At 38.1% G+C, this 14,139-nt stretch overlaps 1 protein-coding gene across 1 annotated transcript in view; it reads right to left on the reverse strand.

Annotated features, from left to right (window-relative positions):
• Positions 1 to 2,750: 2,750 nt before the first annotated feature.
• CUNH10orf90 (chromosome unknown C10orf90 homolog) overlaps positions 2,751 to 14,139 on the reverse strand; it is a 92,238-nt gene continuing 80,849 nt past the window's right edge. Inside the window, exons 6-8 of the mRNA XM_087725974.1 lie at positions 5,618 to 5,681; positions 4,060 to 4,159; positions 2,751 to 3,443 (exon numbers count right to left, since the gene is read on the reverse strand). Coding sequence (XP_087582100.1) covers positions 3,405 to 3,443; positions 4,060 to 4,159; positions 5,618 to 5,681 — 203 coding nt within the window. The 3' untranslated portion in view covers positions 2,751 to 3,404. The remainder of the gene's footprint in view (positions 3,444 to 4,059; positions 4,160 to 5,617; positions 5,682 to 14,139) is intronic.

Below are 14,139 nucleotides of genomic sequence, written 5' to 3' on the forward strand. Positions count from 1 at the left end.
AGATGATACTGGGGACTGAAGCTTTCCTTTATGTCTTACTTTAAAAAATTGGAAGCACGTTTTTCAAAATGTAGTCAGGTGCAGCTAGAAATCACTGAGTGCCAAGAGACCCATTTTAAATGAGAAATATAATGGGAGAGAGACCGAGTCAATAGTATTAGCAATAGACTGTCATCTGTGGAAGCAACATAAAAAAGGCAGAGGGGAAAAAATAAAACACAAATAGATATCTAATTTCCCAGTTTATGGACAGCAATCTTCTTAAGCCTCAACTTCCACTTACTGCTAAGGGTATGTATGCTGTTTCTACAGTTAGTTGTTTGTGCCAATCCAGTTACAACAAATAGGAGGAAAAAGTGCAATCCCGCTTTGTTGACGTCCAAAACATTTAATGTAAAATTCAGATTCTGAATTACAAATTTGTTTGGGAGCCTGCTTCTAATCAAGGGCCTCCAAATAATTCTAGGAAAATCTTGGATAGTATTCAAATCATTTAATCAAAAGCGAAATAAAGTCTCGTAATAAGAACATACAATATTTTTAAATCATATGGGTCTTGTCTCCAACTGTTATGAATAAACATTTTTATTAACAAGCCATTCTATACATATAATATCTATAAAGGAAACACTACAAAAATACAATATTGCAAGAGTTGCAATTACAAATCCGTTTCTCATCTCACACCGAATAAGAAAGCAATTACATTTTACGTTTTGTTGATCTTGGAAAAATGTTATTAATACCACAATATAGTACTAAGGTTATGAAACTTGGAACTTTAAAATAATATCATGTGAACAAGTATTCCAGAATTGCAACTGAAACAATATTTTAATTACTTACTGTCTAAACTTTGTTTTCCCAAAACAAAGATTAATTTCAAAAAAATAAAAAACGCAGAAGAATTCAAAGACTTCATAAACATCCAGGTTTTTCCCAAAGATTGTTTATCTTCCACCCACAACAGTATGAAGCAATAGAATAAGAGTTGAGTTAAATGTACACACACACACACATACACACACACACACACACACACACACACACACACACAGCATTTTTCGGAGTGCTAAGATGCACCGAGTATAAGACGCACCTTAGTTTTGGGAGAGGAAAATAGGGGAAAAAAATTCTGCCTACCAGGTATTCAAGTGTCCTTAGTCTGGTCAGCTTCTGCACATACGTTTGCTGGTTTTGAATGCCCATGCGCACACTTTTTATCCCATTTGGGGACAAAAAAAACCTCTTCTAAAGCACAGCTGATCGATGGAAGGAGCAGCAATGAGAAATGCAGGCAAAACATGGAAGATCGCTTCACTCATTAGTGCCTCATTAGGGCTGAAAGCAGGGCGAGGAGAGACTGGTTGGCCAACAGGTGGCGCCAGAGCCTAGGATCAGAGGGAGTGCTCCGGAAAACACTTGTGAGTTGTTTCGGGATGCACGCCGTCGAAGGGCTACTCGGCGGCAAGAACTGCGTAATTGTAGGAGATGATTATGCTTAGCTGATGCTCATTAAGATTCTCTCCTGATTATAAAAGAGACTGCTTGTGCCATGCCCTTTTGCAGAAGTCAATGTTCACGTTAATGATTAACAAGAAACAAACTTGGCAGGCTGGATTGCTGCCAGAGTCTGTTTGCATTGCTGCCAAGTTTTGTAGGACTTGCTGCCAGAGTGCTTATCTCTTTGTTTATATGGCTTGCAGCCAACGAGAGTCTTGACTGATTAAAAGAAACCTTCTCATTTACGTTTGTCTCGGCTTTCATTCCTGGACGGAGAAGGGGAGGGTCAGAACAGCTCTCCATACTCAGTGGTTTTTTTGCAGATGTTTCATTAGACAACTAAACAATTACTAATACCAATATCAACAACGTTCCTTCACCCACCACCAGAAAGCACATGGGGATGGGTGAGGATGAGTTGTTTGTCCATTTGTGTAGCAAAGGTTTTCCTTCCTTCCTTCCTTCCTTCCTTCCTTCCTTCCTTCCTTCCTTCCTTCCTTCCTTCCTGTAGAATATTCTAAAGGGCCAGCAACAGCCTATGCTGCGCCCTGATTGGCTGGGACGCAGCATAGCCTGTTGCTAGCCAGCTAACGCTCCCTGATTGGCCGAGGTACTGCGTCAGCAGTTGCTGGACAGTACTTGGCTCCTGATTGGTTCTAACAGTTACAAATTCCATATAAATACCTTGGCGTGGTTCCTGTGCGTTTGAATCGCTGTCATCTGTTCTTGTTCTACAATAAATCTCTTGTCTGTTTGACTCCTGGCTCTTGTGTCTTTCATCCGCCTCCAAACCACAAAACTTCCTTCCTTCCTTCCTTCCTTCCTTCCTTCCTTCCTTCCTTCCTTCCTTCCTTCCTTCCTTCCTTCCTTTTTTAGTAGCAATCAGGTATGGAGAATATCTTTAAATCGGAAAAACCTATTATGTGTGGGTTATCTAACATTGTTGGAAAGTGTAAGCTATTAAGAATGATGCCCCCAAAGTGCTATTTCAATAGGTAACTCGACTTTCTGGTTTTTCGTTGAAGATGTTTCGCTTCTCACCCAAGAAGCTTCTTCAGTTCTGACTTCAGAACTGATATTATACTGAGAGAAATGTATGAAGGTTATTTTGAATTTTAATAATAGTTTTGAGGTTAATAAAATTGATAGCGCTCGGTCTGTTTTATTTGAACGAAGTTTAGCTTGCTTTATTATGGAAATATACAAATAATTGAAACATTTGTGGAGCATACATTTGTTGTTTTGGAATTGTATAATCTTTCATGATGACTGATCGAAATAACCACATTTTTAAATATATCACTTCTAATAAATATAGAACAAGGAAAAATTACATGGCTTGGTAAATAACGTTTGATTATAATTAAATATTATTTTAAACTGGTATCCTATTCATTATATGAAGCACAAATGCAGTTCTTTGTAGATTAAAATATTTGCCTGTTGTATTAGCTATTAATTTAAATTTGAAGTTCACATAGTCATCGTTGCTACCATAGGTTTGTTTCTAACCATAGTAACAGCTACATTCATTTTCTCTTTTATTTAAAAGTTATAAACTTGATGCAGTGTATAAATGGAATGCATATATTAATGTTTATTGTAGGTAAGCTTAATATCCTGCAGTCATAATTTAAAAGTTGTCTTTGTGGTTTAAAAGACAGAAAATAAATATCTTTTCCTTAACAATTGCATAAAACAATTTTAAAGCTGTCTCACTGGGATCTAATCCAGTAACTTTCCAGAATTACTTTTTTTTAAAAAAACAAGGTATTTTCTTTGCCTATAAACAAATAAGGTTGCTTTGTAATTAAAGGTCATTATAGATTGATATGGCTTTTTAATTTTCAAAGGCCTTGGAGTCCAAGAAGAATGATGTGTTGTATCCAGGAACCTTTTATTCATTCTGTATTTCTTTGAAGAAGTTGGTCCAATAATTGCTGAAGGAAAACAAAAATAAAGGCAAACATAAACGCTGTAACACTAAACATTTTAAGGACAAAGGATGAACATCTTAGAATCATAATATAAGCAATTACATGTACAATGTAAAAATAATGATGCATGATATAATTACAGTGTAATAGATAGTATTTACAACAACAGAAACCATGTATTCTTATTACAAACATTTTTTCCACTGTGGCAACAATTTACTTTCTTTAAAGATACACAGATTTATTTTGTTCAGTACTTCCTCAGAAATGAACTTTATAATTATCCATCTCACAAATCTCACAAGTGGATCTAATACAATTCTGTTACATATAGTTTTTGAGCCCATTATTAAATATGAGCGTGCTCCTTATGGGAAATAAGATTTCGGACTTATAGGAAAAATATCAGTATAATTTCATAATATATTTAACATTCCCCATTGATGTTCAAAGCACAAATGGAGGAATGGGGGGATATGAAATTTCTGCTTTAGTATGCTAAAGCTCTAGGTCAGCTATGAGAAAAAAAATAGAATGAAAATATTGAGTATAGCTTCCTTTTTTCTGTATAATAAGGGAGGGGGAGTTGTATTGTAACAATTGATGACTAATCTTTTACCTTTTTAAATATTTCAGCCCGCTTTCTATTGCTCTGTATTATTATCCGTTTCTGTTTTTCTTCTTGTTTCTTCTTCACTTCAGGAAGATTGTTATAAATTCTGCAACAATTAAACATAGTGGAGATACCTTTTATCATTCTATAATGCAGCTCTCAATTGGGACGATGCATTTCAAAATATGCTTTAATTTTTTAAAAATATATCTAATATGCTGCATATTAAGACAGCATGGCAGGTAAAAACTTTTCCAAACAATAAGACAAATAAGTAAATCTACATGTTTTAAAAATATTCATTATACCGGTATCATTTCAGTTATTTACATCCTACTATAACTACAATGCCCTCTATTATGGTTTATGTTATGGTATCTATTGTGGATATGTCAACACTTACAGACTGTTACACTGACTCTGAATTGTGCCTTTTAAATGATTTTTGGGGAGAACCAAATATTAATATAATAATGATATATAAATTCTCATTTTATTTTTTGTGAAAGATAATCCTCGTGCTTGTCTTATCTGAGAAGAATCTCTTGTACACATCTCTCCTTTCTGTCTACCTTGAGATACAAAATGTAGAGAAATACACCTGCCAGAAACACATACTTGCCTATGAAAGTATTTAGAAATTGGCTATTATCAAATCATATTTTTGCTCTGCGTATGCTAGCTGCTGTTTGCACTTTGGTAGAAGGTACTTAAAGGAATCATCTCAGCCAGTGGCTAACATGATCTCCCAGGCAGTTTAAGAACCAGAAGTGAGTTCCTACCAGTTCGCACTTATTCGGTAGAACCGGTTCGTCAAATCTACCGAACCGGTTAGAAGAGGTTCCACCAGCGGACCCGGAAAGCAGGCCACACCTACAGAAGAGGTTCCAAAATTTTTTGAAACCCACCACTGGTCTTTGGATATGATTATTCTACACTATCATGCTCCTATTTATAAAACTCAGTGCCTCTGTGAAAGGTAAGGAAGACTACTGCGTTTGTGGTGCAATCAGAACATTGCGTGTGTTGAAGTTGTTTTAACGCAAACCAAAGATGCCTTTTAAAAAACAAGTTGACATCCTATTCTTATGCATGCCAGTGCTGTGTGTGAGGTAATTTAAGGTGGTTCTGACAAGTGTCATCAGCATCTTCATATCCGGTCACATGGGCGGCAAGCCACTCCCATCCGGTCACATGGGTGGCAAGCCACTCCCACAAAGGAGGCCACACCCACGGAGTAGGTTCGAACAATTTTTGAAACCCACCACTGTTAAGAACACAGCCAAGAACATTCTGATCCCCATCAGCTGCCCAACAAAAATAGTTGTGATACACATTCAAATGAAACTAAGAAAATACAAACTGTATCCCAAGAAATTAATATTGATTATTGCGCTGTCCCATGATTACATTCAATATGGCATACATACATATCACCTCAAGCTATAAAGTAAACCAAACCAAACCTGGGGATTCCTGATTGCTTATGGGGAAAGGAGAAGAAGAAGGGGAAAGAATCAGGTTCATGATGTAAAAATGTCAATGCCCTTTAGAAGGCTCCTACCTTTTTGATCGCATATGCATCTCCTTTTCTGAAATGTACCGTTCCTTCGGTTTGAACAGGTTATCTAATAATGAGAAACAATGAAACATTGTACTAGCAATATTAGCAAACTTCAATGAGACAAACAGCTGTTTCGCCTTTTCTTTTAGAATACATCAAGACTGCAAGAGCCACAATGGCAATTTATCTGATTCAGTATCACTCAAATTCCAGCTGCTTCTTTGAAAAGGGGAGTGGGGAGTTATAGACAATACTCCTTCCTACTTACTCTTGATTTGCTTTCCATTTTTCCTAATTGAAGTTTAGTTTTTCTAGATCCAGAAGAGCTGGCTGGAGAATTCTGGGAGTTGAAGTCCACAAGTCTTAAAGTTGCCAAGTTTGGAAACCACTGGTCTAGTTTAATTAAAAGAAGGACTAGGGGAGACATGATAGCAGTGTTCCAATATCTCAGGGGCTGCCACAAAGAAGAGGGAGTCAAACTATTCTCCAAGGCACCTGAGGTAGAAGAAGAAGCAATGGGTGGAAACTATTAAAGGAGAGAAGCAACTTAGAACTGAGGAGAAATTTCCTGACAGTTAGAACAATTAATCAGTGGAACAGAAGTTGCCTCCAGAAGTTGTGAATGCCCCAACACTGGAAGTCTTTAAGAAGATGTTGGATAGCCATTTGTATGGAACGGTATAGAGTTTCCTGCCTAGGCTGAGGGTTGGACTAGAAGACCTGCAAAGTCCCTTCCAACTCTGCTATTGTATTGTAAATATTTTTAATTCTGCAAGAGCAACTGTGGTCACTCCCACCTTCTTCATTTTTCAACTTGCACAGAATATGTGTGTATATATCCATAAGAGTTCTGCCTAATAATCGGGGTAGCATCCTGTGTTCACCTATTTAAGTTCCACTGAAGAAATTTAGGACAGTACCACTTTGCTACAATGCACACGTTTCAGATTTTTTTGGAGAAGTGTCTTCCTCTCATAAACAATCACATTTCTAAAGGCAGGAGGAAATGGTACACTCCCCATCTTAAGATATCCTCACTGTATCCAGAGATATTGGATAACTGTTGCACAGACTCCAATCTTTTTAGTGAAGATTGTTGAGAAGATGGTGAAGTACATCTTACCAATTACCCTAAGGAATGGAATTGTGTCTAATTTTGCGATCAGGATTCATCCCTTGTTTCTTTCTCTTTTTTTTGAATTTTTTTATTGTTTTAATTAAACAAAAACACACAAAAAAATTCATCTTTCATTACATCTTGTAGAAAGCGTATCGATTGGTTACAAATACATTCCGTGTGTTTCTTCCATAATCCTTACATATAATCGAGTTGTACATTTTAAATCAAAAATGAAAAATTATGTATTTTACTATCCCTGTACCACAATGTTCATTTAATTACCATTATTTAAATATGTTTTTATCTAGAATCATTTGTATTTAAAGACACAACCACCTACTGGCATTCATTTGCAATTTCAATAAAGCTCCAATAACATTACACCTTTATGACATATTCTGAAGCAAATTCAGTTAAGTAAGATATCTAAGCATTCCCCCCCCAACATACCTGTATATATAATTAAATATTATCCATTAATATGTCTTTGTTATTATTGTAGTTGAGTAAAAATTATTTACTGTTTGTCTCACCTCTCCTCTCCACAGGCCCACACAATATTATACCTTTATAACCCTCTTTAAATAATATTTTGTTAATAAGATTTATGAGTCTTTTCCCTCAATCCCAAATTAGTTAATTACGTGTTAACAAAATAAACATTAAACATCTAAAACAATCTAAGATGTTACCATTTCTACTTAATAATCACCAAAAGTATACATTAGCATTTCCTTATTTATATCACATCTCCTCTCTTCTGACTCAAATTATTTATATCTTCATAACAAGATCTAAACAGAAATTTGTAAGATTTATATATTTTTTTCACCAAATCCCAGATTACAATTTATGGCCCGGTTATTTATCATAATTGAGGTTATCATTTCACTATTGGTATCATAGTAAATTATATGTTAACGAATAAACATTCAATGATAATCTAGAACAGTCTATAAAATACTAAAATCTCTACTTATTAATCAGCAGTAATTAATTAGCGTTTTTTTCTTCAACATCAACTAGCATTATTAACCAGTGCCTTTCCAGTAACAAAATGGCCTTTTCTCTCTCGCCAGCTGTTGTGTCGATTCTCTTTTCAGGACCCTTCCAGGGTTTAAGGCTTCTCTCCGCACATTGTAGCTTAAAAGATCTCTCATGTATTTTTGTTGCCCTTGGGTTGTTATTAATGTAAGCTTAACTTTGGTTGTCAAGTTTATTTCTGGATAGATTTGTCTTATTAACTCCATCTTTTTCGCTCTTTCTTTTTCTCCTGCATCTTGGAGATTGGGATGAAGCACCAAATTATCAAAGTCACTTTTCAAGCTTCCCTTCTTTCCGCCTTCACTCACATTTACTCCATTAATAAGTTCATCTGACATCTTATCTTTGTTTTCTGTATTTTCATTCGCTTCTTTAATTTCTGGGGCTCCAACCCCATCATCTTTTTCTGTGATACTCCACAGCCTGACCATTTCCTTATCAAATCTCTCAAATCCTTCTGAGATGTTTTGAAGTGCAGCCAAAATGTTTTGGATTATCAAGTTTTCTTCATCTGAGTATTGATCCATTTTTTTAGAGTAAAAAGAAATATAAGGAAAAAGAAAAGGAGGAATTTGATAATTTCTGCCACTCTAGCCTATCAAATTTTTTTAAAGAATATATCTATTTTTATTTTAAATCTTAAGCTCTAGTTCTTATTGTGGTTTTCAAAATAGAAGGGTTCTTGTTTTTTTTCTTTCCTTTTCCAACTCTTGCCAAAATATTTTTCACAAGCACCAGCAGTATACTGTTTGTGACCTTGAGTCTTTATCAGGTTTTAAAAACAAATTCCAAACCCTTCTGTTGCAAAGTCAGTGTAGTCAAGTAGGAATAGACAAAGGATACATTGTTACAACAAAAATACTTCAGACTTAGGCTTCCAAGTGGCAGATTCAACTATTTTTTAAAACTTTTTTCTTAAGTATCTTTAATATAATATTATAACAAGTAGAAGGAGAAGTTTGTTAAAAAAAATTAGTTTAAGCCAAAAAAATTAAAGTAATAAAAAGAAATAGAGGAAAAAAGATCAGTCCATTCACCTCAAGTAGAGAAACAGGAAACGTTGCAATCACTTCAATCCACAAAACATTGTTACAAGCAAGAGCAAAAAACTTTTTAAAACAGTCCAATAGGAATTAAATTCGCCGCTTTGTTCTAACTTAGAGGACTAATTTAGCTTAAAAAAAAGTTTCTTACGGCAATCTTCTAAAAATAAAAGAAAAAAGGAACCTCACCAGATGGAACACTTTTACTTCTTTCTTTCGGAGCCGTCTCCGACTATGTCTAATTTTTTATTGTCTAATTTACTTTGTGCACATTTCTTTTTTCGTATTGTCCTACACTCCCCTTCCTTTTTGATTGTAAGCCGCCCTGAGTCCCCTCAGGGAAAAGGGCGGCCTATAAATAAATAAAACAACAACAATAAAACAACAACAATGTCAGCCTGGGGGCTGCCTGTTTGCTGCCAGTTAGAAGCGCTTCCCTTGGGTCGATCAGGGACTTTGTGGTGTCCCTGCGACCAGCAAGGTCTTGTCTTCCCAGTCACTGTCTCTTCAGGATGGTTTAGGTCCTGCTGGACCATCCAGGGGCAAAAGTGTCATCGGCAGACTTGGACTGTCGAGTCCGCATGATGTAACGCCGCGACGTTGGATCCTCCTCCATCATCCCTTGTTTTATTGTGGAGATCCTTTTAGTTATACCAGTGGATGATCTTAGAATCTGGATGGTCTTTTTTGGGCAGCTTTTAATCCCATTGATCATGGTATCCTTCTGAGCAAACCTTGGGAAATGGGTGGGAGGCACTATTTTACAGTGACTCCATAATTAGTTTGGTTGGTTCTCCTTTATAGGGTGCCAATGGGTTAATTTTGGCAGGAAAAGCAGCTGGTGATTCCCCTGCTTTGGGAAAATACAATGAGCCAAGGCCCAGAGATCCTGCTTCTCTATAGTAATGTTAGCCCCCTGGAAATGCCTTCCACTGGCAGGGAAATGGAATTATGCTTAATTTTAGCCACCTTCCAAAAGAAGTGAAAGATGAAGCTCTTCCAAAAGGCACCCCAGTCTTTTCTGGATCATATTTCCTGGATTTTTTAAAATGTCCTTGCCTCTGTCTGATGCATTTGAATTGTATTGAATTGTGAATTCTTAAATATTTGCATTTTTGTGCAATCCTATGGGAGTGGGATGGGTTTCCTCATACTATTCTTTTGCTTTTCAGCAATGAAGATGTTTTATGATGCATTCAGATGCCTGAATAACAACATGAATAGGACAGTTTTCGGGACAGAGGAAAGCTTTTTGCAATACAAATACTCAGCTTTATACCGAAGAATATTGGTATCATCAGGATAATTATTATATTTTGTGTAAATGGAGCATTCTCCATACAATAGCAAAATATAAACACTCTTAGAAGAAAAGAGAATTCATAAACCACGAAGCAAAACATGAAACAGTACTGCAGATGAAATAAACGTCTAAAGTCTTTGTTCAAAGCCCCAAATCCCAGAACTTGATGTTAGCATTTACAATCTTCCTAAAGCATTAAAAAATTGGGAAGAGACAGAAAATTGGCTCCTTCTGCTAAAAAGAATGTATTTGTAAGCTCAAAACAATTATTAGTCCACTGAAGGGTGTCTCTGAATGTCTTCCAAACCAGCACAGAAGTAATTACTTGAAAACACTAAGGGAGACTGTCAATTTTCTTATTTCTAAGTACTTGTGAAAATATGGATTTCAGAAGCCCTCTGTAACATAAATCTATAAAATGCCAACAGAAACAAACAAGAATTAGATGCAGAGATGGACATCAGCTTTACAATTCTCTTAGCTGTGATTTTTGGGGAAAAATAACTTTGGAAGGGAGAGGGAACTTACATTAATCAAGGAGAGAAGCAACTTAGAACTGATGAGAAATTTCCTGACAGTTAGAACAATTAATCAGTGGAACAGCTTGTCTCCAGAAATTGTGAATGCCCCACAGTGGTGGGTTTCAATATTTTTTCGAACCTACTCTGTGGGTGTGGCCTCCTTTGTGGGAGTGGCTTGCCAGCCATGTGACCTGGTGGGAGTGGCTTGCCAGCCATGTGTTTTCTCTCTCTCTCTCTCTCTCTCTCTTTCCTTCCTTTTGTCTCTCTGTCCCTTTTTCCTTTTTTTCTTTCATCTCTCTCACTTTTTCTTTTTCTTTTTTTCTTTTTTATTTCTTTCTTCCTTTCTTTCTCTTTCTCTTTCTCTCTCTGTGTGAGTCTGTGTGTGTGTGTGTGTGTGTCTGTCTGTCTGTCTGTCTGTCTGTCAGTGGTGGGTTTCAAAAAATTTTGGAACCTCTTCTGTAGGTGTGGCCTGCTTTCCGGGTCCACTGGTGGAACCTCTTCTAACCGGTACGGTAGATTTGACAAACCGGTTCTACCGAACTGGTGCGAACTGGTAGGAACCTACCTCTGATGCCCCAACACTGGAAGTCTTTAAGAAGATGTTGGATAGCCATTTGTCTGGATCGGTATAGGGTTTCCTGCCTAGGCAGGGGGTTGGACTAGAAGACCTCCAAGATCCCTTCCAACTCTGCTATTGTATTGTATTAACATATAAAATAACAAAGACATATATGTTTGCACATTACACAATCACTCATAGATATATCTTTTTTACATTGAGACTCCAGGACTGTTCATTTTGTAGTTTTAAAGTGTTCGAAATAGCTGGTATCCTTGTCACTAAAATAAATACATCATAATTCTTAAGATTCAAATCGTTATTTCAACATCATCTTTATTCAGTTCATCACAGTGAAATGAAACATTAAAATTATACAACACGAAGGTTAATAAAAAAGGCGTTTTATGTTGTTTGGCATAAAGGTAGTTTGATGATAGCATCAGCTATATAACATTCCTTTCTGGAAAAAAAATTGGCATCTCTTGCATATAATACAACTACAATCTCAGGGGTGGAATATGTAAATAGGAAACTCCACCAATAATTCACGATGGGTCTAATGCTCTTCTATTCTCAGTCAAGATCCTATTTCACATGTGAAACAGATAGGGAATAATCTCCACGGTTCTTTGTTTTGGTATCACAGCAACTCTGGAGCTGCAGCTTGGACAGCATTACCATGAAAAACGCTCATCTGAATCCAGTTTATTCATGCTTAGAAAAAGCAGCCATCACCTTTACTGCAGCATCAAGAACACTTCAGTATATCCAGCGCAAGGGTCACTTGCCAAGAAGTCCCGGAAGGCTGACGATGTGCATCAATTTAGCATAATTAATAAGGAGACCGCGGATGAGGATTAAAACCAGGAAACATGCAATAAGATAACGGAGCTAGTCAAAGTGCTGGAAATCTAAGCCCGTCTCGCATTTCTAGCTCCTTTTGGTTTCCAGAGGACAATTAACATGGTTGACCAAGCCTTTGCATGGAGTCAGACTAGCAGCTGCGTAGGGAAAGGATTCTGTAGAGGGGGCTGCATGGTATATAGTTTAACCTGCACTCTCAGCTGACCTGAATCTTCAGAGTTGATCAAGTACGCTGTGTCTCTTCACCACTGCCGAAGAGTAAAAGGGGGCATTTCCCCCTTCACCTCAGGCAGCGGAATGCCTTAAGCTGTCGGTCCTGACAATTGAAGAACTCAGCCAACCCGGAACCAAAGGAGGGGATGCGTGAAAATTGCTTTGTCAAGGGGAACAGGTTGCAGTCGAATTGAGATGCACCATTTATCTATGTAACCACTTCCAAGTTGCCAGTGGGCCTGGGTATTTGAGAGACCGCCTACTGCCAATTACCTCCACTAGACCGATACGATCGCATCGATTAGGCCTCCTCCGAATTCCATCTACTAGCCAGTGCAAACTGGCAACTACCCAGAGGAGGGCCTTCTCGGTGGCTGCTCCGTCCCTTTGGAACGAACTCCCCGTGGAGATTCGGACCCTCACCACCCTCCAATCCTTCTGCGCCGCTTTGAAGATCTGGCTGTCCCAGCTGGCCTGGGGTTAAGATTCCAACCCCACCCGAATTGTGTGACTGTTGTGCTCTCTTTTAATATGTTGTATTGTTTCCATATTTGAATACTGTTTGTCTTCCCCCCCTCCCTTTTTGAATTGTGAGCCGCCCTGAGTCCCCCCAGGGAAAAGAGCGGCATACAAATAAAGGAAAATGAAAAAATGAAAATGAATGAAATGCCACCGAACTGTCACTTTTAATATGACAGAAGAGAAAATTATTAAATACATGAGGTGTGATCAAAGTAATTCTTTCACTAATGTAACCATAATTAGATTTAAAACCACATTAAATTTAATTTTTGCCCTGTCCCCTATGGTTTATAAAACAAGATAGTCCTCGATTTACGACTACAAATGGGACCGGAATTTCCATCATTACGTGATGTGGTTATAAAGTATAGTGTCATGTTATCGTATTGCTTAGCAACAGGAATCCCTAGCACTCCCCATCTCTGTTGTAATTCCAGATGCACGGATTGTTAAACTGGAGATGCGTGTGTGAGGAGAGGGAGGACATTGCGGTGCTGCACTAGCAATAGCAATAGCAGTTAGACTTATATACCGCTTCATAGGGCTTTCGGCCCTCTCTAAGCGGTTTACAGAGTCAGCATATTGCCCCCACAGTCTGGGTCCTCATTTCACCCACCTCGGAAGGATGGAAGGCTGAGTCAACCCTGAGCCGGTGAGACTTGAACAGCTGAACTGCAGCTAGCAGTCAGCTGAAGTGGCCTGCAGTACTGCACCCTAACCACTGCGCCACCTTGGCTCCACCTCGGCTCCACCACTACTATAGCAATATAGCAATAGCAGTTAGACTTATATACCGCTTCATAGGGCTTTTAGCCCTCTCTAAGCGGTTTACAGAGTCAGCATATCGCCCCCACAGTCTGGGTCCTCATTTTACCCACCTCGGAAGGATGGAAGGATGAGTCAACCTTGAGCCAGTGAGATTTGAACCGCCGAACTGCAGCTAGCAGTCAGCTGAAGTGGCTGCAGTACTGCACTCTAGCCACTGCGCCACCTGTGGCACAAGCTCAAGGAGACCAGGAAAAATTAAAAAATGATGTGAGAAAAGGCAAACGGTCCATTCCCCACCATCCAGTGAGAGCCGAAGAAGCTTCTTTGATGAGAAGCGAAACATCTTCAAAGAAAAACCAGAAAGTCCAGTTGTCTCTTGAAAAAAAGCACCTTTGGGACTGTTTGCAGAATAGTGCACACAATTGGAGAATAGCACGAGTGGCTTAAGGGAGAAGCCCTGGAGAAGTCAGCAACTGCCTCGCACAGAGAGCCGAGGTGGCGCAGTGGTTAGGGTGCAGTACTGCAGGCCACTTCAGCTGACTGCTATCTGAAGTTCGGCGGT

This window comes from Thamnophis sirtalis, unplaced genomic scaffold (genome assembly GCF_051295495.1).
Source record: "Thamnophis sirtalis isolate CommonGarterSnake01/CBP01778 unplaced genomic scaffold, rThaSir2_p1.2 scaffold_11, whole genome shotgun sequence".
Taxonomy (NCBI): Eukaryota; Metazoa; Chordata; class Lepidosauria; order Squamata; family Natricidae; genus Thamnophis; species Thamnophis sirtalis.